This window comes from Rana temporaria, chromosome 4 (assembly GCF_905171775.1).
Source record: "Rana temporaria chromosome 4, aRanTem1.1, whole genome shotgun sequence".
NCBI classification, from domain to species: domain Eukaryota; kingdom Metazoa; phylum Chordata; class Amphibia; order Anura; family Ranidae; genus Rana; species Rana temporaria.
In genome coordinates, this window is record NC_053492.1 from 422,184,478 (window position 1) to 422,210,370 (window position 25,893).

The 25,893-nt window shown below is 45.9% G+C and overlaps 1 protein-coding gene across 1 annotated transcript in view; it reads left to right on the forward strand.

The window, feature by feature from the left end:
* The window catches only part of LOC120937845, a 29,052-nt gene extending 11,283 nt beyond the window's left edge, over positions 1 to 17,769 (forward strand). Inside the window, exon 2 of the mRNA XM_040351359.1 lies at positions 16,219 to 17,769. Within this exon, the coding sequence (XP_040207293.1) occupies positions 16,219 to 16,231 (13 nt within the window). The 3' untranslated portion in view covers positions 16,232 to 17,769. The remainder of the gene's footprint in view (positions 1 to 16,218) is intronic.
* Positions 17,770 to 25,893: the final 8,124 nt, after the last annotated feature.

Sequence of the window (25,893 nt, forward strand, 5' to 3'; positions counted from 1 at the left end):
TGCTACTTTGAGTGTAAAAGCCGCATCAAAGTCGCCTTCCAAATCACGGGACTTTTTAAATCGCACAAGTGTAAACGGAGCCCAAATCCTTAGTTTTTATTCTCTATGAAAAGTATGAACATCCAATGTTCTTAAATTTTGCTTACAATGTTCATATTCAGTTTTTCCTATTTAGTAAAATGCAAAAAGTAGTGTAGATATTTATTTACAGCTACAATTTGCTTCGCTTGATCAGGGACATTTTAGCCAAAACAAATATTTCTGTTTTGGTTACAGTCATGGCCAAAATATTGGCACTCCTCTATTTCAGTAGATAATGCACAACTTTGCGCACAAAACTATTGCAAATACAAATGTTAAGGCCCCTTTCACACGTGCAGGCCTTATGTCCGCTTTTTCATCCATCCGCTTGTGAATGAAAAAGGGACATACATTGGTCCCTATGAGATCGCGGATGTCAGCGGATAAACATCCGCTGACACCTGATCTCGTCCGCCTCCGCAATGACCCGATTCTGCAGACGGAAGAAAACCCTATTTTTCCTTCCGTCTGGCCGATTGGATCGGGTGAACACGGACACACGGTCCGTGTTCATCCGATCCCCCCATAGGGGAGAGCGGAGAAAAGACAGGGCGGTCCCTGCACAGTTTGCGGGGACCGCCCTGTCATCCGCCGGCTCAGTGGGGATCAACGGAGCGATCCCCGCTGAGCATACGAAGGCGGATCATTACTGATCCGCCCCGTGTGAAAGGGGCCTTAGGCATTTTCATGTTTACTTCTTTTGTTTGTATTGTTATGACACAAAGTGGAGAAACAAAAAGCCAAATCTAGCACATTCCACGCAAAACTCCAAAAATGGACTGGACAAAATTATTTGCACCTTCTCACAATTTTAAGAAATAATTGCATTCCAAGTTTGTTATGCTCCTGTAATTTGTAAATAAACTCACTTGTATCAATTAACCACTTGAAGGGGTTGTAAACCTTCTGTTTTTTTTTTTCACCTTAATGCATCCTATGCATTAAGGTGTAAAAACACCTTGCAGTCACTGCCCCCCCCAGCCCCAGTTTTACTTACCTGAGCCCCGAATCTCCGTGGGCGCGATCCCGCGTTGCTTTCATCCAGCTCTTGTCGGCTTATTGCATGATTGATAGCAGTGCAGCCATTGGCTCCCGCCATTTAATTCTCTAGGGCAGGGGTCTCCAAACTGTGGCCCGAGGGCCAGATGTGGCCCTTTGCTAGCCTTTATCCGGCCCTTGGGGCACTATTCCTTCCACTGACATGAGGCACTATTCCTCCCATTGACACCAACAATGGGGCACTATATTATCCACTGATACCAATGATGGGATACTATTCCTCCTACTAATAGGGGGAATACTCCTTTTCCTATTGACCACCAACCCTGAGGCCATATTTGTTCTCACTGATCCCGGGCCTGTGACATTTTCTTCCCTTGCTGGCCCCAATCCGGCCCTCCTAAAGTCTGAAGGGAAATAAAGTGGCCCTTTGTTTGAAAAGTTTGGAGACCCCTGCTCTAGGGTGTTAGAATAAAAAACATATATAATGTTTGGGGGTTCTAAGTAAAGGGAAGGAGATGGGCGGGCAGTGAAAACAGGCAGGGGAAGCTCCATTAGCATTGCTGGTTGTCTTGTCATACCAATGGCCACCACAAGAGGGCGCCTGATTCCAGAAGGAAGCATAGGACTGCAGAAGGCCGCAAAGCCGCAGCCTCAATTCCCGGCCTCCGCGACCCAACGCGATCACGCCCGGGGGGGGGGGGTGCGCACGGAGACAGGATACCCCAGCTGTTCCGCGCCAGGTTGCTAATTCTAGTCGCAAATGCGACCTGAAACCCTGATCTTAAGGACCGAGCCTCTTTCTGAGATTTGTCGTTTACAAGTTAAAAACATTTTTTTGCTAGAAAATTACTTGGAACCCCCAAACATTATACATTTTTTTCTAACACCCTAGAGAATAAAATGGCGTTCGTTGCAATACTTTGTCACACCGTATTTGCAGAGCGGTCTTGCAAGCGCACTTTTTGTGAAAAAAAAAACACTTTTTTGAATTAAAAAATAAAACAACAGTAAAGTGAGCCCAATTTTTTTTATACTGTGAAAGATAATCTTACGTTGGGTAAATTGATACCCAACATGTCACACTTCAAAATTGCGCCACTCGTGGAATGGTGACAAACTTTTATCCTTAAAAACCTTCATAGGCGACGTTTAAAAAATTGTACAGCTTGCATGTTTTGAGTTACAGAGGAGGTCTAGGGCTCGAATTTTTGCTCTCGCTCTACCGATCGCGATGATATTTCACGTGTGGTTTGAACACCGTTTTCATATGCGGGCACTGCTCACGTATGCGTTCCTTACTGCACGCAAGCTTTTTTTATTATTATTATTATTATTTATTTTAGCTGTTATTTTTATTTTTTACACTGTTGTTTAAAAAAAAAAAAATTGTGTCACTTTTATTCCTATTACAAGGAATGTAAACATCCCTTGTAATAGAAAAAAAGCATGACGGGTCCTCTTAAATATGGGATCTGGGGTCAAAAAGAACTCAGATCTCATATTTACGCTAAAATGCAAATGTTTTTTTCTGGGCATTTGAAAGAATGCAAAAAAAATGGCCCTATGGGCGGAAGTGACGTTTTGACGTCGTTTACACCCTGCTATGGAGACAGGTAGGGGCCATCTTCCCCTCACTCGTCTCCATACCCAGCCTGCAAGAGGACCTGGTCGCCTCCACCGCTGCCGCCGGCTCCGGTAAGCGGCGGAGTGCACGGGAGGGGGGCCCTCTTCTGCCGCTGATAAAGGTGATCTCGCTGCGAATCCACCGCAGAGACCACCATTATCGGAAACCGGACCACCGGATGAAGAGGAGGATACCTGGGTTATGACAGCTAACTGCTGCCATAAGAGATATATCTCTCTTCAAACAGCCGACGTAGATCGGTGTGTGGCCGTCTGGAAGTGGTTAACAGGTGCTGACAAAATAGAAATCACATAGGCAATCTCCCTGGACGTGGACAAAAACATTTTTTATCAAAGATTGCAGCGAAGGATTGTTCAAATGGTGGATAAAGAACCTCAATCAACTTCCAGACAAATTCAAGTTTAACCTTCAGGCACGGGGTACAAGTGTGTGAGATCGCACTATATGTTGCCATCTAAATGAAAAGGAACGTTATGGTAGGAGACCCAGGAGGATCCGACTGCTGACACAGAAACATAAAAAAGCCAGATTGGAGTTTGCCAAAACTTACCTGAGGAAGCCAAAATCCTTTTGGGAGAATGTGCTGTGGACAGACGAAAGAAAATGACAGATTTCTGGTAAAGCCCATCATTCTACTGTTTTCAGGAAAAGATATGAGGCCTTTAAAGAAAAGAATACAGTCCTTGCACTCAAACATGGTGAAGGTTCACTGATGTTTTGGGGTTGCTTTGCTGCTTCAGGCACTGGATGTCTTGACTGTGTGCATGGCATTATGAGATCTGAAGACTACCAAAAAATTCTGGGGTGCGATGTAGGGCCCAGTGTCAGAAAATTGGGTCTCCGTCAGAGGTCATGGGTCTTATAGCAGGACCATGCCCCAAAACACACATCATAAAGCACCCAGAAGTACACTGCCCTTTGGCAGACACATAGCAGTGCAATTAAATATTAATGCCAACCCCATGTACCTGCCAATGTGTGTGTTTTTGTGTGTGCCAGATTATATGGGGCTGCAGCACAATGTGCTTTGATGCATTTTTGTAAAAGTGACAGGGACTTGTTTTCAGTATTTCTTGCACATAGGGCAGCCCACTGAAATGAATGGGCTGCCGTACATGTGACATGCGGGAATGTGGAGAAACATGCGCATGATCAGTTGCACCTAAATGTTAAAGCAGGGCTCCACCCTATAGTGCAACTTCCGCTCATCGGAACCCTACCCCCCTCCAGTGTCACATTTGACACCTTTCAGGGGGGAGGGGGTGCAGATTTAACAGGTATCTGCACCCACTTCTGGGAGTCCTCTCTGCGAGGAGTACCTGACTTCACGCCCCTGCCAGCTGTGTTCTGGGAAACACTCGACATTACTTGACACATTTTTTGGTGAATGAGTAGGGGTACAATGTGCCCGATACCCAATCACACTGGGGGGCCAGGATTTGGAGGCCCCCTTGTTAAAGGGGGCTTCCAGTTTCTGATAAGCCCCCCGCCCGCAGACCCCCACAACCACCGGGCAAGAGTTGTAGGGAAGAGGCCCTTGTCCCCATCAACATGTGGACAATGTGTTTTGGGGGGGGACCTCAAAGCACCCTTCCCATGTTGAGGGAATCCCTTTTCCTGCGGCCTGCCAGGTTGCGTGCTCGGATAAGAGTCGTATGTATTTTTGGGGGGGCCACGCCATTTATTTATTTTTTGGTGCAGGGTTCCCCTTAAAATCCATACCAGACCTGAAGGGCCTGGTAGGGGGGGGGGGGGGGTTCATGCTTTTTCTTCCAATGATTTTTATGTATATTGCTGGGATCCGACACACCGGTGTAAACAGTTTTAAATTATTTTTTTTCCTTTAGAAGGCTACTTTCACACTGAGGCACTTTGCAGGCGCTATAGAGCTAAAAATAACTCCTGCAAAGCACCCTGAATGAGCCGCTCCTTTCACCCCAGACTGCAAGCAAGCACTCGGCCAACCGTGCTTCTGTGGGCACTGCGCTCCCTGTTCCCAACTCCAGGGTCGCGCTGCACTCAGCCGCAAGGGGAACCCTCTTAGCATCTCGATCTCCATACTCGTTCTGAATCCTGACTCCGCTGCTCTTTACTGATTGTTGGCCCTGAATCTCCCTTGCCTTCCTCTTCCCTTTCCCCCCTTCTTTCCCTTCTCCCCCTGTACTCCTGATGTTGTTCCTCTGCTGCTTCCCTGTTGGGTTCCTCCCCCCCCCCCCCCCCCCCTCCCCACCTTTACCTCTGCAATGAGACCCTGGAGCTTGTGACAGCCACACATGGAAATATGTTTTATTGGTTTATATGAGGTCTGCTGTCTGCTCTCTAATTCATTGCTTAGTCCCAACACTGCAAACAAGAGTAGTTACCTAATTGTATTGCTTTACTGATTTCTTTGTTCTCTATCTCTTCACCAATCTGAGTTGTAAAACCTGCTCATTTAAGCTTCTGTATATGTGCTTTTATTCACAAGTGTACTCTGCTATTGCTTCAATAAACATTCCTTCTGTTAAAAAATAAAAATAAATGAAATGGCTGCTCTACACACCACATGCAGGAAATGCGCACGCTTGATCATCTTGGATAGGTTCACGGTTGTGTGGGTGGTGCGGCTTGTGTTTGCATGGACACAGCAGCCCATTCATTTCAGGAAAAAGGTCCCTTTAATAAAAAGGTGGGTGCTGCGGGAGTGCCATTAAGGCCCCATTCACACTTGTGTGGCGTGGTCATGTTTTTTTTTTTTTTTTTGCATGTTTGTCAGGAAACAGCATAGGGCAGTCCATTCACTTGAAAAGGCTGCCATTGCCCAACAAATGCACCAAAGTAGCCCATGCACCTTTTTTGGGCTGTGAGCCTCAAGCAGTTTTGTTATGTTTGGTTGCGTTTACTAGCCACGTTTGGGGTATCTAAGGCCTCATGCACACAACGATTTTCAGCTGTTCCTAGGGGCGTCTGGACTTTTTTTTAAAAATGTATCTATTTTTTCCAGCCGTGTATGTTAGCCAACGCGTCCATGCATACTAATAGCTAGATTCAGGTAGAGTTAGGCCGGCGTATCAGTAGATACGCCGACCTAACTCAGAATCTGCGCCGACCTATGTTTAAGTGTATTCTCAAACAGAGATACGCTTAAACATATCTAAGATACGACGGCTTGCGCCGTCCTATCTTAGGTTGCAATATTGAGGCTGGCCGCTAGATGGCGCTTCCATTGACATTCCGATTCACGAACGTACGGCCGGTCGACGCAGTACATTTACGCCGTTTACGTAAGAGATAGGTCGCCTAAAGTTAAAGCTGCCCCCTAGGTGGCGTAGCCAATGTTAAAGTATGGCCGCCGTTCCTGCTTCGAAATTCGAAAATTTTACGTTGTTTGCGTAAGTCGTCCGTGAATAGGGATTTACGTCGTTTACGTCCATGTCAAAATCAATAGGCCCGTGCGGCGGACTTAGCCGCAATGCACACTGGGAAATGTAGGCACCCGGCGCATGCGCAGTTCAGGAAAAACGTCAATCACGTCGGGTCAAGCCTCATTACCATAAAACACGCCCCCTCAGACGAATTTGAATTAGGCGCCCTTACGCCCGCCCGCTTTAGGCTACGCCGCCGTAACTTAGCAGGCAAGTACTTTGAGAATCAAGTAGCCTAAACACGCTAATCTATGCCGCCGCAAAGTTGCGGCAATCTCTCTGAATCTACCTAATAGGGTTTTAGAGGCAGGGAAAAAAAACACTGCCAGCACATCCAGAAGCAGTGGGGTTGTGAAAGATAAAATGCTTGATGTCTGTAAGCCCATGTAAAGCGTTAATTCATTTCAATAGCCAGAATACATTATTATATTGGCCAATGAAATGAATTAATTCCCTAACGCTTGACTTACCTAAGGCTGCATTCACACCTCTGCATTTTGAATCACAGGCAGATTTTCTGCGATTTCAAAGCTCCGAGGTGTGAATGACAAAGCGCTGCAATGATGGGAACTATGCCCATAGGATTACCTTGATTTGGGGCTGTCTATACAGTTCAAAATGCATCCAACTATGTTCCGTGTGAAAGGGCCCTTACAAGCATCAGGCATTTGTCTGCCATATATAGTGTAACACACAGTGTGAATAAAGCCGAATGAAAAAGTTTCTCCAGCTATTGTTTCTTTGTTTTTGACACAACTCAATATACAGTAATCAGTGGCTATTTTTAGCTGTGATCGCTGTACAAATGTCACTGGTCCCAAAAAAGTGTCCAATCTGTCTCGGGGGGCAGGGTCGAGTGATATAGCCGCTCTCTGTATCACAGTAGTGCGCCCGCAAGGACTCCACACCATGATCGCTCACATGAATGTGTGGATTTCTTGCGGAGAGGACCAGAGACAGCCGCCAAGGGGCCCCAGAAGATGTGGATAGTGGCCACTCTGTGCAAAACGAGCTGCACAGTGGAGGTAAGTATAACATGTTTGTTATTTTTTTAAAAAAAACTTTTTTTCTTTACAACTCTTAAGTGGTTAATGCCGACATACCTTTGAACAGTAGAACTTTTTTTTGTGGAGATCTGTGTGTGTCTCAATCTTGGCCCTGTTAGTTGGCATGAAGGTGGGGCAAAAAAGGACAATGAAATAGTGATTAGAAACATGGATTGTATTCTTCTTCCAACATAAACATGAACTTCTATGATCACCAAAAATATAAATTGGTAAATGTTAAACAAACAAAGACAGTTTACAAAGTTAAAGTGGTGGTAAGAGCCAGTTCTCACTGGGGCAACACGACTTCCAGCGCGACTTTCACAGGCATCTTGGAGACGACGTGAATGCGAACAGCAGCGCCACTTGGGGCTACTTACAACGCCACTCAAGTCGCCTCCAGGACAGGCGACAAAGCCAGTGGCCAATCAAATAATAATCTGCTCTGTGGGAGGGAGGGAGGGGTTTACCCTTAAAAACAATTTTCACTTCCTGGAAAGTCGCTTCAGTCAAGACGGTGATCCGACTTTGGAGGCAACCTTCATTGAAATCAATGGATACAAGTCGCATAGAAGTCGGATTGAAGTAGTTCAGGAACCTTTTCTGAAGTCGGAGCGACTTCAGTAGTGTACATTAAGAACGGCTCCCATTCCCTACCATTGAATTTCTAATGTCGGGCGACTTCAAGCCAGATTCCAAGTCGCCCCTGTGTGAACCGGCTCTAAAGCTTTGTGTTTTATTTTTTTTAAATAACAAAAATATCATACTTACCTCCACTGTGCAGCTCGTTTTGCACAGGGTGGTCCTGATCATCCTCTTCTGGGGTCCCTCTGCGGCTCCTCCTTGCATCAGATAACCCTCTAGGACAGAGGTGGGCAAACTACGGCCCGGCGGACCTTTTAATCTGAGAAAAATGTATGAAAATAAACTTTAAAAAAAAAAAACTGGTGGCACACTGGCAGCAATTGATGGCACACTGGCAGCAATTGATGGCACACTGGCAGCAATTGATGGCACACTGGCAGCAATTGATGGCACACTGGTGGCACACTGGCAGCAATTGATGGCACACTGGCAGCAATGGATGGCACAATGGCAGCAATTGATGGCACACTGGCAGCAATTGATGGCACACTGGCAGCAATTGATGGCACACTGGTGGCACACTGGCAGCAATTGATGGCACACTGGCAGCAATTGATGGCACACTGGCAGCAATTGATGGCACACTGGCAGCAATTGATGGCACACTGGCAGCAATTGATGGCACACTGGCAGCAATTGATGGCACACTGGTGGCACACTGACAGCAATTGATGGCACACTGGCAGCAATTGATGGCACACTGGCAGCAATTGATGGCACACTGGTGGCACACTGGCAGCAATTGATGGCACACTGGCAGCAATGGATGGCACAATGGCAGCAATTGATGGCACACTGGCAGCAATTGATGGCACACTGGCAGCAATTGATGGCACACTGGTGACACACTGGCAGCAATTGATGGCACACTGGCAGCAATTGATGGCACACTGGCAGCAATTGATGGCACACTGGTGGCACACTGACAGCAATTGATGGCACACTGGCAGCAATTGATGGCACACTGGCAGCAATTGATGGCACACTGGTTTATGTATGTCTTAGTGATTGATTAACATCACAACTTCATTGATTTGAAATTGATACCCTTATTTTTTGTATGATTTTTGCTTTTGCTCATCACTGCCACACACATGCAGCCATGCATTGCACGTGTGTGGCAGTAATGAGCAAAACTAAAAATCATACAAAAAAAAAGCTATCAATGAAGTTGTGATGTGAATCAATCACTAAGACAATAAGACATACATAAACCATAATTTTCACTAATATGAGTCACAAATAGTGAAAATTTTTCATTGTTTTGGGAAATTTTGTTTAATAAATGTTTTTTTCTTGTAAGGCAACCTCACTTTTTCATTGTTTAACTATAACAAGTACTCGTACCAGTTGTCCAACAATGATATTTACTGCTTTTTATAAAGAAATACAATTGATTTTATGCAGTATTGAGTTTAGCCTTTTGGCCCGGCCCTCCAAAATATTTTTAGTTTCTCATGTGGCCCCATCGAAAAAATAATTGCCCACCCCTGCTCTAGGAGAAGCTCTCTCCCGGGGGTTACCTTGCGATGTGCTCCCGAGTCCAGCATTTGCGTCCATAGACACGAATGCCGGACTCAGCCCTGCCCCCTGCGTCATTGGATTTGATTGACAGCGGGAGCCAATGGCTGCACTGCTATCAATCTATCCAATCAAGAGCCGGGACCCTGTGAAGAGAGGGAGAATGCGTCTCCGCCGAGGGGATGAAGGGGCTCAGGTAAGTAAAATGTCAATCATTTGGTCCTCTGGTTCCTTACAATCTTGATAAAGACAACCCCGTTTTTTGATGTATATGCAGTTTTCTTGACTAGAGTGACGCTACCGATACTTGGTAAACAATGTTATGAGGATACAAGTTTTTACTACACATAATTTAAGGCCCCTTTTTTTTGGTTAAAGTAAAACAGGGGGACTGGGGAGCCAGTCACTGCCAGAAGTTTTTTCACCTTAATGCATAGGATAAATTAACCACTTCCGGACCGGCTCAGGCAGATATACGTCGGCACCTTGAAGAGGGATATCGATGTTATGGCAGCAGGTAACTGCCATGATCCAGGTATCCTCTTCTTCAGTGAGTGGTCTGGTTTCAAATAAAAGTGGTCTTTGCAGCGGATTCGCCGCAAGATCAGTTTTATTGGTGGCGGGAGAGGGCCCCCCCTTTACGGTGTTCCCCCTTCCCGGTGCCCTCCGCCGCTTACTGAGCCGTCGGTAGCTGCAGAGGTGATCGGGTCTGCTCCCTGGCTTTGTATAGAGTGAGGGGAAGATGGCCCCCGCCTGTCTCCATACCATTAAAGGGGGAAAGCAATGTCAAAACGTCACTTCCACCCATAACTCTTAGAGACATTTTTATTTATTTGTTTTTTTAATTACATCTTTTTTGCCCCAGATCTCATATTTAAGAGGTCCTGTCATGATTTTTTTCTATTACAAGGGACGTTTACATTCCTTGTAATAGGAATAAAAGGGACACAATTTTTTTTAAAAGAACAGTGTAAAAATAAAAAGGTAAAATAAATAAGAAAAAAAAATTATGTAAACGCGCCCCATCCCGCCGAGCTTGCGTGCAGACGTGAACGAATACGTGAGCAGCACCCGCATATGAAAACGGTGTTCAAACCACACATGTGAGGTATCGCCGCGATCGGTAAAGCGAGAGCAATAATTCTAGTCCTAAACCTCCTCTGTAACTCAAAAAATGCAACCTGTGGAATTTTTTAAACATCACCTATGGAGATTTTTAAGGGTAAAGGTCGCCATTCCACGATCGGGCACAATTTTGAAGCGTGACATGTTGGGTATCAATTTACTCGGTGTAACATTTTCTTTCACAATATAAAAAAATTGGGCTAACTTTAATGTTGTCTTATTTTTTAATCACATTTTTTTTTTTATTCCAAAAAAAGTGCGCTTATAAGACCGCTGTGCAAATGCGGTGTGACAGAAAGTATTGCAACGACCGCCATTTTATTCTCTAGGGTGTTAGAAAATATATATATATAATATTTTGGGGTTCTAAGTAATTTTCTAGCAAAAAAAAATGTAACTTGTAAACACAAAATCTCAGAAAGAGGCTCGGTCCTTAACCACTTCCCACCCCGCTTTTGACATCCACAAGGTGGCTCTGCCATCCCCGGTGGACATCATATGCCCGCCACGTCACTCGGGTGCTGATGCGCGTGCCTGGCGGCTGCGATGTCCACCAGGTACCCGCGATCGGCAGTCACAGAGCCAGGGATGTGGATCTCTGTGTGTAAACACAGAGATCCATGTCCTGTCAGGGAGAGGAGACCGATGGTGTGTCCCTTGTACATAGGGACACTGATCGGTCACCTCCCCCAGTCAGTCCCCTCCCCCAACAGTTAGAATCACTCCCTAGGGCACACATTTAACCCATTGATCGCCCCCTAGTGTTAACCCCTTTCTTGCCAGTCACATTTATACAATAATCAGTGCATATTTATAGCACTGTTTGCTGTATAAATGTGAATGGTCCCAAAAATGTGTCAAAAGTCCGATCTGTTCGTCGCAATATTGCAGTCCTGACGAAAATCACAGATCGCCACCATTACTAGTAAAAAAAATAATAATAAAAAAAAATTCATAAATCCATACCCTATTTTGTAGGCGCTATAACTTTTGCGCAAACCAATCACTATATGCTTATTGTGTTTTTATTTTTTTTACCAAAAATATGTAGAAGAATACATATCGGCCAAAACTGAGAAATTTTTTTTCAAAATTGTCTTTTTTTGTTCATAGCGCAAAAAAATAAAAACCGCAGAGATGATCAAATACCACCAAAAGAAAGCTATATTTGTGGGGAAAAAAGGACGTCAATTTTGTTTGGGAGCCACGTCGCACGACCGCGCAATTGTCATTTAAAGCGCAACAGTGCTGAAAGCTGAAAATTGGCCTGGGCAGGAAGGAGGTGAAACTGCACGGTATTGAAGTGGTTAAAGTGATTGTAAAGCTTTTTTTGCTTTTTTAAATAACAAACATGTCATACTTACCTCCACTGTGCAGCTCGTTTTGCACAGAGTGGCCCCAAACACCGTCTTCTTGGGTTCGCCTAGGAGAAGCGCTCTCCCGGGGGGGTTACCTTGCGGGCGCACTCCCGGGTCCATCATTCGGCGTCCATAGCCGCCAAATGTATGACTCGGCCCCCACCCCCGCATCATTGGATTTCATTGAGAGCAGCGGGAGCCAATGGTTGTGCTGCTATTAATCTATCCTGTCAAGAACCGGGCCCCTGTGGAGAGAGGACCAGCGCATCACCGCCGAATGAATTGCAGGGCTCAGGGGGGCCGGTGACTGCCAGAAGTTTTTTCACCTTAATGCATAGGAGGCACTTTAACTTAAAGGGGTTGTAAACCTTCATATTTTTTTACCTTAATGCATCCTATGCATTAAGGTAAAAAAACACCTTGCGGTGTCCGGCTCTCCAGCCCCCTTCCCCCCGTTTTACTTACCTGAGCCCTGAATTTCCGTGGGCGCGTCCCCGCTGTCCTTTTCTCCACAGAGTCCCGACTTTGATTGAATAGATTGATAGCAGTGCAGCCATTGGCTCCCACTGCTATCAATCAAATTGGGTCCGAGTCATACACTCAACATCTATGGACGCCGAGTGTATGAATCAGGAGCATGCCCACAAGGTAACCCCCCGGGAGAGCAATTCTCCTAGGGGGTTATCTAATGTGTGGAGGAGCCGCGAGAGCCCCCAGAAGAGGAGGATCGGGGCCACTCTGTGCAAAACGTACTGCACAGCAGAGGTAAGTATGATATGTTTGTTATTTAAAAAACAAACAAAGCTTTAGTATCACTTTAACAGAAAGTACAAAACCTACCAAACATATCTTGTATTTCTGCAAATTCCAGGCTCAATTAATACTAACAGAATGGCTCAGTATGTTCTACAGACTGCAGTTACTGGAGCTCCACTCTACACAGAAATCATGTACAGGAACCATGTGGCCTTCACTTCCTGTAGTATTGTCTATTTGTTGGTTGTTTCATTAAAGTTAAAGAAGTTGTAAAGGTAAATGTTTTTTCACCTTATGCATTAAGGTGAAAAAACATCCGACAGTACTGCCCCCCCCCCCCCTGTTTTACTTACCCGACCCCTCGAAAGTCCCGCGCTCGCCCCGTCATCCTCCTCGGTTCTTAGCTTGGCCGTTGATTGGCTACACTGAATGGATTGAAAGCAACGCAGCCATTGGCTGGCGCTGCTGTCAATCACATCCAATGACGCAACACACCGGGGGGCGGGACCGCCGCTGTATCACGGGAGCGCGCCCACAAGAGCTTTCCACCATGCGAGCTCGCTCACATGAAGGTGGAAAGCTCTTGCGGGGGAGCCAAGACAGCTGCCGAGGGATCCCAGAAGACCAGGATCGGGGACACTCTGTGCAAAACGAGCTGCACAGTGGATGTAAGTATGACATGTTTGTTATTTAAAAAAATAAAAAAATGTTTTTTCTTTACTGTTCCTTTAATTTAAAAATAAAAAAAGTGGTGTTGTGGGGGCCACATGTTTCCTGGTGACTGCAATGATTCACAATAAAGTTCAGTAAAAAAAGAAAAGTGGAGTGGAGACCACATGCTTCCTGTCAATGGTGGAGCGCCACTCTGCAGCCAGACCCCTCTCGACCCCCTTGGATTCTGACGGTGTTTCATCAGATTAGGCGACCCGTCAGACGGAGTTCTAAGCACTGTATTTTACTATATAACCTCAGTTCACTGTTAAAAAAAAAGTGTAAAATGCAAAACTCCGGTGGATGTAACAAGATGTCAGCTTGCCCCCTTCTCAGTGTATCCTTACCATGGAGGAGTGCGGGGTGTAGTAAGATGGCGGTGATAAAACGTCACTTCTGTTACACACTCTGACGGGTCGCCTAATTTGACAAAACAGGGGCGGAGAAACAGTATTATATCAGATTACAGGTGTTCCGTTGTTTCGTCAGATTAGGCGACCCGTCAGAAAGTGACGTTTCGTCGCCGCCATCTTGCTACACCCCGCACTCCGCCATAGTAAGGATAAACTGAGACGGGGCAAACGGACATCTTGTTACACCCACTGGAGTTTTGCATTTTACACTTTTTTTTTAACAGTAAACTGAGGTTATGTAGTGAAATACAGTACTTAGAACTCCATCTGAATGTTTAGATGTTGAATTTAAAAAGCAGCTGTGTTTCGGCTACCCGCTGGAGTGCGCATGCGCGACGCCGCCATATGCGTTTCAACTAGGGTTGCCACCTCATCCCTTTAAAAAGGAACACATCTGAATTACACAGATTCTGAGGCTAATTTAATGCAGATAAGGCACCAAGTGAGTTTAATTACCACCTTAATCAGCCACAGAACCTGTGTAATTCAGATGTGTTCCTTTTTAAAGGGATGAGGTGGCAACCCTAGTTCCAACACTTTTACGACGAAACAGCACAGTGTTTCGTCACAATTGGCTACCCATCACGGTTTTAGTGTGCTGTTTTGTTGTAAAAGTGTTGGAACACTTATGGCGGCGTCACGCATGCGCACTCCATCGGGTAGCCAAATGTGATGGGTCGCCATAAGTGACGAAGCAGTGGCTCCTATCATAGGTTTGCTAATCTGACAGAAGTTCGCTGATTTTAAAATTCAACATCTAAACATTCAAAAGGGTTCTAAGTACTGTATTTCATTATATAACCTTAGTTTCCTGTTAAAAATAAGTGTAAAATGCATAACTCCGGTGGGTGTAACAAGATGTCCGCTTTCCCCTTCTCAGTGTATACTTATTGTGGAGGAGTGCGGGGTGTAGCAAGATGGCGGCGATAGAACGTCGCTTCCGTTACACGGGTTGCGTAATCTGACGAAACACCCCTGTGCGTGTTCACTGGGCATGCGCTTCTCAACTGTCTAGCTCTCTTTAGGTCGTGAACGCTCTCGGCTCACACTGCGTGACGTCACTCCGCCTGCGCCGGAAGGGGAACATCAAGTATTAGCGATGAGACGTCTGAGACCTGAATGTGGAGCCTATTTGTCCCCTAAGTAAAACAGATGTAAAAATGGCGCTCTCCAGTCCACAGGTTATCGGAGAGAACACAAAAGGGGACAAGCTTCGGAATTATTACTGTGATCTCTGCAGTAAAAACTACGTTGTAGTATGTCAGCTGGCTCAACACCTCCTGGGCAGAAAACATCAACATAAAGTGAAGACAAGTAAATCCCAGAAGCAGAAAGATGAATCCCGATTGAGCACCTTCATGAAGACCCACATGAAAGAAGAGCCCATTGTGGGCCTGGAATATATCATAGAGAAGAAGAAGGACTCTATATATACATATACCTGCCAGCTGTGCGTCTTGCTGGTTTGCGACTTGCCGACCATAGTCATCCATCTCATGAAACCATTACACATTAGATGTTATATAGAGAAACATTTTCCGCACTTAATGTCCAAAATCAACAAAGCCTCCAACAAACACCATCATTTGGAATGTTTGAGAGATGCTGCAGTAACGATTCTGGAAGTGCAGGGGAATAAGAAACAAATTCAGGTCGTGCTTCCTGAGAGTGACGGTAATGTGAGGGAAGCCTCCGAGGACACCCCACCATCCAAACCTGAGAGTGACGGTAAAACGAGGGAAGCCTTTGAGGACACCCCACCATCCAAACCGGAGAGTGACGGTAATGTGAGGGAAGCCTCCAAGGACGCCCCACCATCCAAACCTGAGAGTGACGGTAAAACGAGGGAAGCCTCCGAGGACGCCCCACCATCCAAACCTGAGAGTGACGGTAATGTGAGGGAAGCCTCCGAGGACGCCCCACCATCCAAACCTGAGAGTGACGGTAAAATGAGGGAAGCCTCCGAGGACACCCCACCATCCAAACCTGAGAGTGACGGTAATGTAAGGGAAGCCTCCAAGGACACCCCACCATCCAAACCTAAGAGTGGAACTCTTTCTCACTTAAAATTAAGTCCATTACCAAATCAGGAGAGCCGTAAAAGTTACCGCTACAATAAGATGCTCCAAAAATCTAATAGCAATGACCCACCTTTGGCCAAGAGGAGCAGGCGTTCCCCTGGCGGTAACCAGGATGTCTTACCCTCAACATCGCATAGTTCAAAGCATGGGAGCTCACACTATAATAAGAGCCATGCCATTAGAAGGGATTGTGCAGCTACACAGGAATTAGAGTTCAAAACAAATGATGAATTTTTGGAATATTTTGCTAATTTTGTGATTTCTGACTATGAAGATGTCGTCTTTATTCGGACAATTACCCAAAACTGCATTAAGGCATTGACAAGATTTCAGGAAGAAGAAATAGAGAGGCGGAAGACCGGTCATTAGCCTGAGGCTCCATTGGAGGACACAAGCAGGACTGTCCACAAGATCCCAGGGATTTATAAAAATGGCATTTATAAAATTTTGAAACGTCGTCGTTCAAAGACAACTCTCAAAAGACCCTGCCAAACTAAGGCATAATGAGCTATGGCAATGGAGGGGGCGGAGCGGCTCGCAGAAACCCAGAGCCAGGTGTCAGTCCAGGGACCGGGCAGATCCCAACTCTGTGGTCATAATGATGCAGAGTGTCCCTGTCATCACACAAAAAGTCCCAAGAAGTAATCTACCCGTAAAATAGGAGTGTACATTCTCACTTTTCATGCTGCAACTGCTGCTGAACTCACCTTGGATGCTGAAAAATTGTTCTGGATCTGACACTCTCAGTAGAATTGATGTCTTTGGTCCCCCGCAGCGCTCACTGAACTAATGCCCTTTGTGTCACCACTGTCTCATGTAGGGATGTGGAGTTCAGCAAGATTTGTCAGTGGGGGACCCAGGAAATCAACACTCCTGAAAGTGTCTGTTTCCCTGTGAATTCCACAGCACATTTTGTTAGGATTAGAGCAGCACTAATATGAGCAGGCGGGAGAAAAAGGTGAGTACACACTTTTATTTTACAGGTAGATACATTCTTAGCAGCTTTTGTAGAGCCTTTTTAGGGAGCACACAAAAAAAAAGTTATTGCTATAATATACAGACCAGGTATAAGACGCATTACCAGTTTTTGGTTTAATTTTCTTGGGATCATAATAAAGATGTAACTTTATATTTAATTTCATAACAAAGATGAATTTTTATATGTTCCGTCTGAAGTGCTGAACGATACATTTGTTTGTAATAAACTTGTTTTCACCTAAAACCTGTAAACCCAGCTTACTTGTTAACAGTAGTCAGGGAGTTGGCTGTATATTCATTTCTTTATTTCTCTTTTCTTTGTAAGGGTGCTCGTAAATGCTCTGGGATCCCCCAAATGCAGTGCACTGGATATATAAGTTGAAACTTTCTGATCTATTTGCTGCAATATTGACGATGCACTGACCTTGAACAGTATTTCTGATTTTCTAATTTAGTTTTTTAGGGTAAGTGACTCAAAGTACTGAAGCTAGAGTAAGCCAGGCAATTCGTATTTCCAGATGGAGTTCAGCAGTGACTGCTTCCATACTTCTCTCAATACAGGTTTCGTTTAAAATATATCTAAGGCTAAAACTTTTTTTGGTCAAGTTCACTATTGGGAACATCTTACACCTTGTTACACCCAGTTTTAGGGTGGAGCGTATAACCTGTCCACTCCCCCTTCCTGTGATAGCGGGCCAGTGATCTTCTCCCTGCATCCGCTGTCACAATTTGAAAAGAGCGTGGCTGTGCAGGGCTCCGCCTACACAGCAGAATCTTTCATTCACAGTATTGACAACCTTTGTGGCTGATGGCTTGAGGTTCTCGATGAACTAGGAAAGTGTTTTGAGCATTCTTGTCATTCATTGATTCTTCCCGGGCTGAAGTAACTGTCTACCCATACAGGAGGTAAGGGCAGACAGCTACACTTAGTCTGCAGGAGCCGGATATTGCACCTGCGATCTGTTGATTGCAGGTGCAGTGATTTTACAGGCTCTTGGGGGGGGGGGGGGGGGGGAATGCACATATTTGTTACCTGTAAAAAAGTACATTTATTATCTTATTTATTAAATGTGAATTTATCGTTTAAAAGTATATCTAAGGCTAATCTTTTATTTATTATTATTATTATTATTTTTGAATAGAGTAGGAATAAACATCTGCCATGTTTTTGTTTCCATTGGGGAGATTTTCTGTAGGGCTGGAGTTTCTCTACCCGCTGCACGGGAGCCCCCCCCCCCCATGTGAATAGCCCACGTGAGGCCCATCGGATGGCGTCATTGGTGCCAGATAGAGCCTCCCTTTTGGGGGATTCTGCCCGTAGACTGGTGGGGCTGCACACGTGCACCAGTGGGCTTGGAATGTATGGCGCCGCCTCGCAAAGCTGTTGGGGCAGCGCTGTGCGCTCCAGGCTCAGTTGGTCCTAGGGCCTCCTCCACGCATGCGCGGTAATCCCCTAAATCACGTGCATGCGTCTGGCGACATATTTAGGTCCCCAGGCAGGCAGTATGCACAGCGCTTTGCCTTGGAGGACATCAGTAGAAACCACTTCTGTCTATCAACAGGTAATTACTAGAGGCTGGCCGATATTTGGCCATTTTTGATAAATCGTCATTGGCCGATATTTAACGCCATGCCCACAATTGTTCCTTTCTTCTCCACACTTCACTGGCAGAGCGGCACTTGAAGCTTGCCAGAGCTGTTGAGTGTGTAAAACTGTAACCTAACTGAATGCAGAGAGATAGAGGAGCTGTCAAAATTGAGCATTGATGTCAGGGATGGGCAGGACCCAGCAGCTATCAAGCACCAGCCAAAGGGATGGGATCTGGGAGGGCTGCTACGTGTATGTGGCCCCACCCCCTTTCTTAAGCAGCTCAATCATTGGCTGGTGTTAGCTTTTGGGTCCCACCCACCCCTGACATCACAGCTGAATTTTGTCAGCTCCTCTCTCTACATTAAGTTATTTGTCAGTTTCACACAGTTACGCTGACACTCTCTTGTGTGACACAGGTCTTGGCTCTCTGAATCTGTGTTTCTTTTTGTGACCATTACCCCCTTGCTTACTGGGCACTTGAACCCCCTTCCTACCCAGACCAATTTTCAGCTTTCAGTGCTGTCACGCTTTGAATTACAATTGCACTGTCACGCAACACTTTACCCAAATGAAATGTTTGACATTTTTTTTCACACAAATAGCACTTTCTTTTGATGGTATTTAATCACTGCTGTTTTTTAAAAATATAGCAAACTATGAAACTATTTTGAAAACAGGTATTTTTCTCCCTCACTGATGTGCGCTGATGGGGCTGCACTGATGGTTGGCACTGGTAGGTGACACTGATAGGCAGCAATGATCGGTGGCATTGGCAGCACTAGTTGGAAAATTTGGGTGGCACTGGTGGGCACAGAGGAGGCAGCTGCGGCTCTCTGTGTGAGATACCGATGTCCATTTAACAGAAGTCAGTAAACTGGCTGTTTTTCTCCCTCATGCTGACAGCTTAAGGGGGGGGGGGGGATATGGATTACCAATCTTCTGTTTAAATCAGACAGCTAATCACGTGGTAAGGGGTCAGGATTGGCACCTTGCTCCGATCTGTGATCAGTCGAGTCTCATAGACTTGGTGATCACAGAGCGTGCCATGTGCGCTCTGCATGGACACGCTGACGGGGCATGCTCGGGAGGACGTACATGGACGTCCTCCCGACATTTGATGCCCTGGCTGTAGCCGTCTTTTGGCTATAGCGGGGGGAGGAAGAAGTTAAATGCCAGACTACCTTCCAAAGGTTCTGGCGTTTTCCAAAGTATATTCCCGGTCTTATAATTTTTCCATCCATTTACCAAGATTTTTTTTTTTCCCCCTTTTTATATTAGAAGAATCACAAATGCAGTAAGATCTTACAGTATTCACACAGCTTCAGCTTTGAGATCCATCTGTACAATGAGCTTTTACAAAGTAGGTAGCTTTGAGCCGCTTTGTTGAAGCCTTAAAGGGCTGGTTCACACTGGTCTAACATGCTCTCCAACTTCCAGAACACAATTCGCATAATATGTCAAAATCAATGGTTCCCTATGAGAGCCATGTTAACTGGTCCAACTAGTGTCGGTCTGACTTTGAAAATGCTTCCTGCACTACTTTGGTCCGCCTTGGGCACGATTTCAGCCCATTGATTTGAATGGGAGTCAGGATCATCAGCTTAACTGATCCAATGGAATTTTAAGAGATCCCCCACACCAAAATGTATTTAAAAAGAAAACAGAATGGGGGTTCCCCCACCATCCATACAAGACCCTTATCTGGCAGGTCAGGAAAGAGGGGGTATGAGTGAATGCTTTTCAACCCACCTCAGAGCACCTTGTCCCCAGACAAGGGCCTCTTCTCGACCACCCTGGCCAGTGGTTGTGCGGAAAGTGGGCTTATCAGAATCTGCAAGAGCCTTTTAACAAGAGGGGGCCCCCTGATCCCCCCCCCGCCCCATGTGAATGAAAGAAGTGTAGTGTTACAAAAAACAAAAGACAGTTTTTGAAAAGTCCTCTTAACCACTTGCCGACCAGCCACAGTACATATACTGCAGCAGGTCGGCTCTATTGCGCAAAACGATGTACCTGTACATCGTTTCATGTAATAGATATTCGTGTCTGCCGGCCACCCGCGATCGCTTCACAGAGAGGCAGAACGGGGATCTGCCTATGTAAAGAAGACGGATCCCCGTTCTAACGGGACATCATGGAGATCTGCTGTTCCTAGTGATCAGCGACAGCGATCTCTGTGTTGTCACAGTGAGCCCATCCCCCACACAGTTAGAACACACCCAGGGAACACATTTACCCCTTTTGATCGCCCCCTAGTGTTAGCCCCTTCCCTGCTAGTGTCATTTATACATTGATCAGTGCAATTTTTTAGCACTGTTCACTGTAATAATGTCACTGCTCTCCAAAAAGTGTCACTTGGGGTCAGATTTGTCAACCGCAGTCCCGCAAAACATCGCAGCTCGCCGCCAGTAAAAACATAAATAGATAAAACTCCATAAATCTATCCCCTATTTTGTAGACGCTATAACTTTTGCGCAGACCAAACAATATATGCTCATAGCGTTTTTTTAAACCAAAAATATGTAACAGTTACATATTTTTTTATATATATTGTTTTCGATATGTAGTCTAGCAGAAAGTAAAAAATATTGTTTTTTTGTTATTTTTAAAATTTTCGTCTTTTGTTTATAGCACAAAAAATAAAAACGACAGAATTGATCAAACACCACCAAAAGAAAGCTCTATTTGTGGGGAAGAAAGGATGTCAATTTTGTTTGGGTACAACATCGCACGACCGCGCAATTGTCAGTTAAAGCGACGCAGTTCCATATAAAAATGGCCTGGTCATTGAGGGTCAAAATCTTCCGGGGCTGAAGTGGTTAAACTAGCATCAAATATCACGCCTAGATTTAACAATTTAGACTGAAGCTCAGGTACTTTTGAACTTAAAGCGGAGCTCCACCCTAAAGTGGAACTTCCGCTCATCGGATTCCCCCCCCCCCCTCCGGTTCCACAATTGCCACCTTTCAGGGGGGTGCAGATACCTGTTTAAGACAGGTATTTGCACCCACTTTCTGGCATAGAGCCTGTGGGCATTACGCCACTTCCCATCCCGCCCACACCCCCCCCCCCCCCCCACCGTTGTGTTCTGGGAAACACATGGCTCCCAGAACACAGCGGGGAACAGTGAGGACGGCGCAGCACGACTCGTGCATGTGCAGTAGGGAACCGGGCAGTGAAGCCGCAACGCTTCACTTCCTGGTTCCCTTACCAATGCTAGCGGTGGGGGCAGCCGAGAGATGAGCGATTGCTCGTCTTCTGCTGCCAATGTCGCTATACTTCAGGACAGGTAAGTGTCCATTTATTAAAAGTCAGCAGCTGTAGTATTTGTAGCTGCATGCTTTTAATATTTTTTTTACAGCGGAGCTCTGCTTTAATAGACTGCCCTCAATGTAATGTGTGAGAACCTGCAGAAGGTACGTGTTTTTGTTTTGGTTCCATTCAGGCTAGGTTCACCATCTATGTGCAAAATTGCTCACTTTGCCAACATGCACAGAATTGCACTGACCTTTAACCACTTCAGCCCTGAAAGAATTGGCTGCCCAATGACCAGGCCATTTTTGCGATTCGACACTGCGTCGCTTTAACAGACAATTGCGTGGTCGTGCAACGCTGTACCCTAATAAAATTGAGATCCTTTTTTTCTCACAAATAGAGCTTTCTTTTGGTGGTATTTGATCATCTCTGCAATTTTTATTTTTTGAACAAAAAAAGAGCGGCAATTTTGAAAAAAAAATATATTTTGTGAGTGAGTGAAAAACTTGTAAAGGGCAACACATGCGAACTGAATCGCCTCTGGGCGCTGTCTCCATTCCATGGGGTACTTTTCCCTATAAGAAACATCCCAATTTTTTTGTTTTTTTTTTTAAAGCGTTTTTTTTTCTCAGTTTAGGCCGATATGTATTCTTCTACACATTTTTGGTAAAAAAAAAATCGCAATAAACGTATATTGATTGGTTTGCGCTAAAGTTATAGCGTCTACAAAATAGGGGATGGATTTATAGCATTTTTATTATTTATTTTGACTAGTAATGCAGCGAGCAATGGCGGCGGCTGGTCGGCAAGTGGTTTTATTGTTAATAGTGTCCCACACATCTGTAAATGCCAGTCAAGAATTTATTTTTTTGCATTTCTCACGTGTAGGGCAGCCTATTGAAATTAGTTGGCTGCCCTTTGCATGATGCACGGAAACGCACCTGTTGCTGTGTAGGGGTACAATGTACCCGATACCCATTCACATGGGGGGGGCTTCCAGTTTCCAATAAACCCCCGCCCGCAGACTCCCACAACAGCCAGGAAAGGGTTGTGGGCAGGCCCGGACTGGGACAAAAAATAGGCCCGGGCATTTTAGACTGAGCAGCCGGGGGGGGGGGGGGGCATGCGGTGGGGGTAATGATGGGATGCCCGCACAGAGAGAGAGACTGCTCCACATTTGTGGCACAGAGAGAGAAATCACTCCACATTGCTGGAACAGAGAGAAATCATTCGACATTTCCCATTGTTGTACTGAAGTCAGTTGATAGATCGGAGTCTGTATAACCAGTCTGCACATTGATAGATTGAAATTCTGCCAGTTCAGCAGAAATTTCAATCTATTTATGATGGCCTAAGTCCACCAGTCTCTGAGTTTAATAATATCCTCAAATCTTCTGAAAGGGGTTCTCAACTTAGGTTTAGAAATTCACTTTGAACTCCACCTTATTTCCAGAACTCTCGTTATGTATTAGATGTGCAAAGAATAAGGTGAGAGAACATCTAATACCTATAAAAGAGTAATGAAAATAAGGTGGAGTACAAAGTGAAATATCTGGAGGGACTGGCTGAGGTTTTAAACAGGCAGGGAGGAAATTAGGCATCACCTCCTTACTGTCTGTCAAATGCCTCTGAAAAGTGACATGAGAATTGATAACTTTTCAGTGGAGTATCTGTGAGTGCAAGCCTTTTGGCTCACACTGGTGCTCAACATTTTTTTGGGGGGAAGCAATCAAACTGAACAAAAACATCAAATGCAGCCACTGTGCCCAATTATATGCAGCCACTGTGCCCCATCAAATGCAGCCACTGTGCCCCATCAAATGCAGCCACTGTGCCCCATTATATGCAGCCACTGTGCCCCATTATATGCAGCCACTGTGCCCCATCATATGCAGCCACTGTGCCCCATCATATGCAGCCACTGTGCCCCATTAAATGCAGCCACTGTGCCCATCAAATGCAGCCACTGTGCCCCATCAAATGCAGCCACTTTGTCCCATCAAATGCAGCCGTTGTGCCCCATCAAATGTAGCCACTATGCCCCATCAAATGTAGCCACTGTGCCCCATCAAATGCAGCCACTGTGCCCCATCAAATGCAGCCACTTTGTCCCATCAAATGCAGCCACTTTGTCCCATCAAATGCAGCCACTGTGCCCCATCAAATGCAGCCACTTTGTCCCATCAAATGCAGCCACTTTGTCCCATCAAATGCAGCCACTGTGCCCCATCAAATGCAGCCACTGTGCCCCATCAAATGCAGCCACTGTGCCCCATCAAATGCAGCCACTGTGCCCCATCAAATGCAGCTACTGTGCCCCATCAAATGCAGCCACTTTGTCCTATCAAATGCAGCCACTGTGACACACCCTCCACCCACTCACTGTCTGACCGACACTTACCCATAGTGGCCGGTCAGGCATGAATCTATCCATTTTACATATGGGGGTGGCATAATGGAGGGGGCAGTGCCATGTGCCCTTAATGGACAGGTCGCCACTGTGGCGGTTTTCCATAGCCCCAGTCCCTCAGACTTCTAATTAGAAATTGTGCATTTTTGCTGCATTTTTTGGAATTGCACCACAGATGCGGCATGCAGGACTTTTTGTACACTTTCAGGACATGCAGCAAAAATGTACATCCTAATAGAAGTCTATGGGACTGGAGGGTAACATACCAGAACACCAGCACTGCAGCTAAACTGCAGCTTGCCAGTGTGAACCCACATCATAACATCTAGGAGGGCAAGAAACTGTCACAGGCTGCTGTAATATAACACTTAATATGCAGAGAGGGGGAGAGAGAGCAGGAATGGAGAAGCTTACTTATTGTCACTTACTTGGATGGGACATAATGGACAGTCCCAGGAGGGGCTCACTTGTCTTTCTAAGGCTGTGGATGCCGAGCTGACTGCTTTGTTTTAACTTTCCCGCCCACAAATCTTCTTCACAGACAACACAGGGCTGCCAGGAGTGTGGGCGGGGAAAGGAAGAGCAGCTCCACCCAGCCTCTGATAGAGCTTTGTGTGGAGGAGGGAGGGGCTAGGCATATCTAAGGCCCAATGCACACGAGATGCTGGTAAACTCGAGTTCAGAGGCATTTGGACATTTTTTTCAACTGCCCCTGAACACATTTAATGTTATCCTATGTGTCCATGCACACATTAGTTTTTTTTTTTTTGCGTTTTAAAGCAGTTGGGTTTAGGCTTGTTTTTTCAGAAGCAAAATTTTGGGTTCAGACGCAAAAGTTTTCGTGTTTCAGACGCAAATCGCGGCAAATCGCTGCTAAACGCGGCAAAACGGGGTACCGGCGTTTTGCCGCGATTTTGTTTATAGGCGTTTTTAAAGGTGACCTATTTTTTTACATTAGAAATCTCAAAAATGATGGCAAATTATGAAAAACCATAAAAAAAACATTAAAACATGTAATTGCTTGCATTGCATTGTGGACAATCCACAACTTGTGGCAGGTGACGTGGTCAGGTGACGTGGCAAGTGGACAATCCACAACTTGTGGCAGGTGACATGGCAGGTGACGTGGCCAGGTGATGTAGCAGGTGACGTGGCAGGTGACGTGGCCAGGTGACATGGCAAGTGGACAATCCACAACTTGTGGCAGGTGACGTGGCCAGGTAACGTGGCCAGTGGACAATCCACAACTTGTGGCAGGTGACGTGGCCAGGTGATTTGGCAAGTGCATAATCCACTTGTGGCAGGTGATGTGGCAAGTGGACAATCCACAACTTGTGGCAGGTGTCGTGGTCAGGTGACGTGGCAAGTGGACAATCCACAACTTGTGGCAGGTGACGTGGCCAGTTTACGTGGCAGGTGACGTGGCCAGTGGACATTCCACAACTTGTGGCAGGTGACGTGGCCAGGTGATGTGGCAGGTGACGTGGCCAGGTGACATGGCAAGTGGACAATCCACAACTTGTGGCAGGTGACGTGGCCAGTGGACAATCCACAACTTGTGGCAGGTGGCGTGGCCAGGTCACATGGCAGATGACATGGCAAGTGGACAATACACAACTTGAGGCAGGTGACGTGGCAAGTGGACAATCCACAACTTGTGGCAGGTGACGTGGCCAGTTGACGTGGCAGGTGACGTGGCCAGTGGACATTCCACAACTTGTGGCAGGTGACGTGGCCAGGTGATGTGGCAGGTGACGTGGCCAGGTGACATGGCAAGTGGACAATCCACAACTTGTGGCAGGTGACGTGGCCAGTGGACAATCCACAACTTGTGGCAGGTGGTGTGGCCAGGTGACATGGCAGATGACATGGCA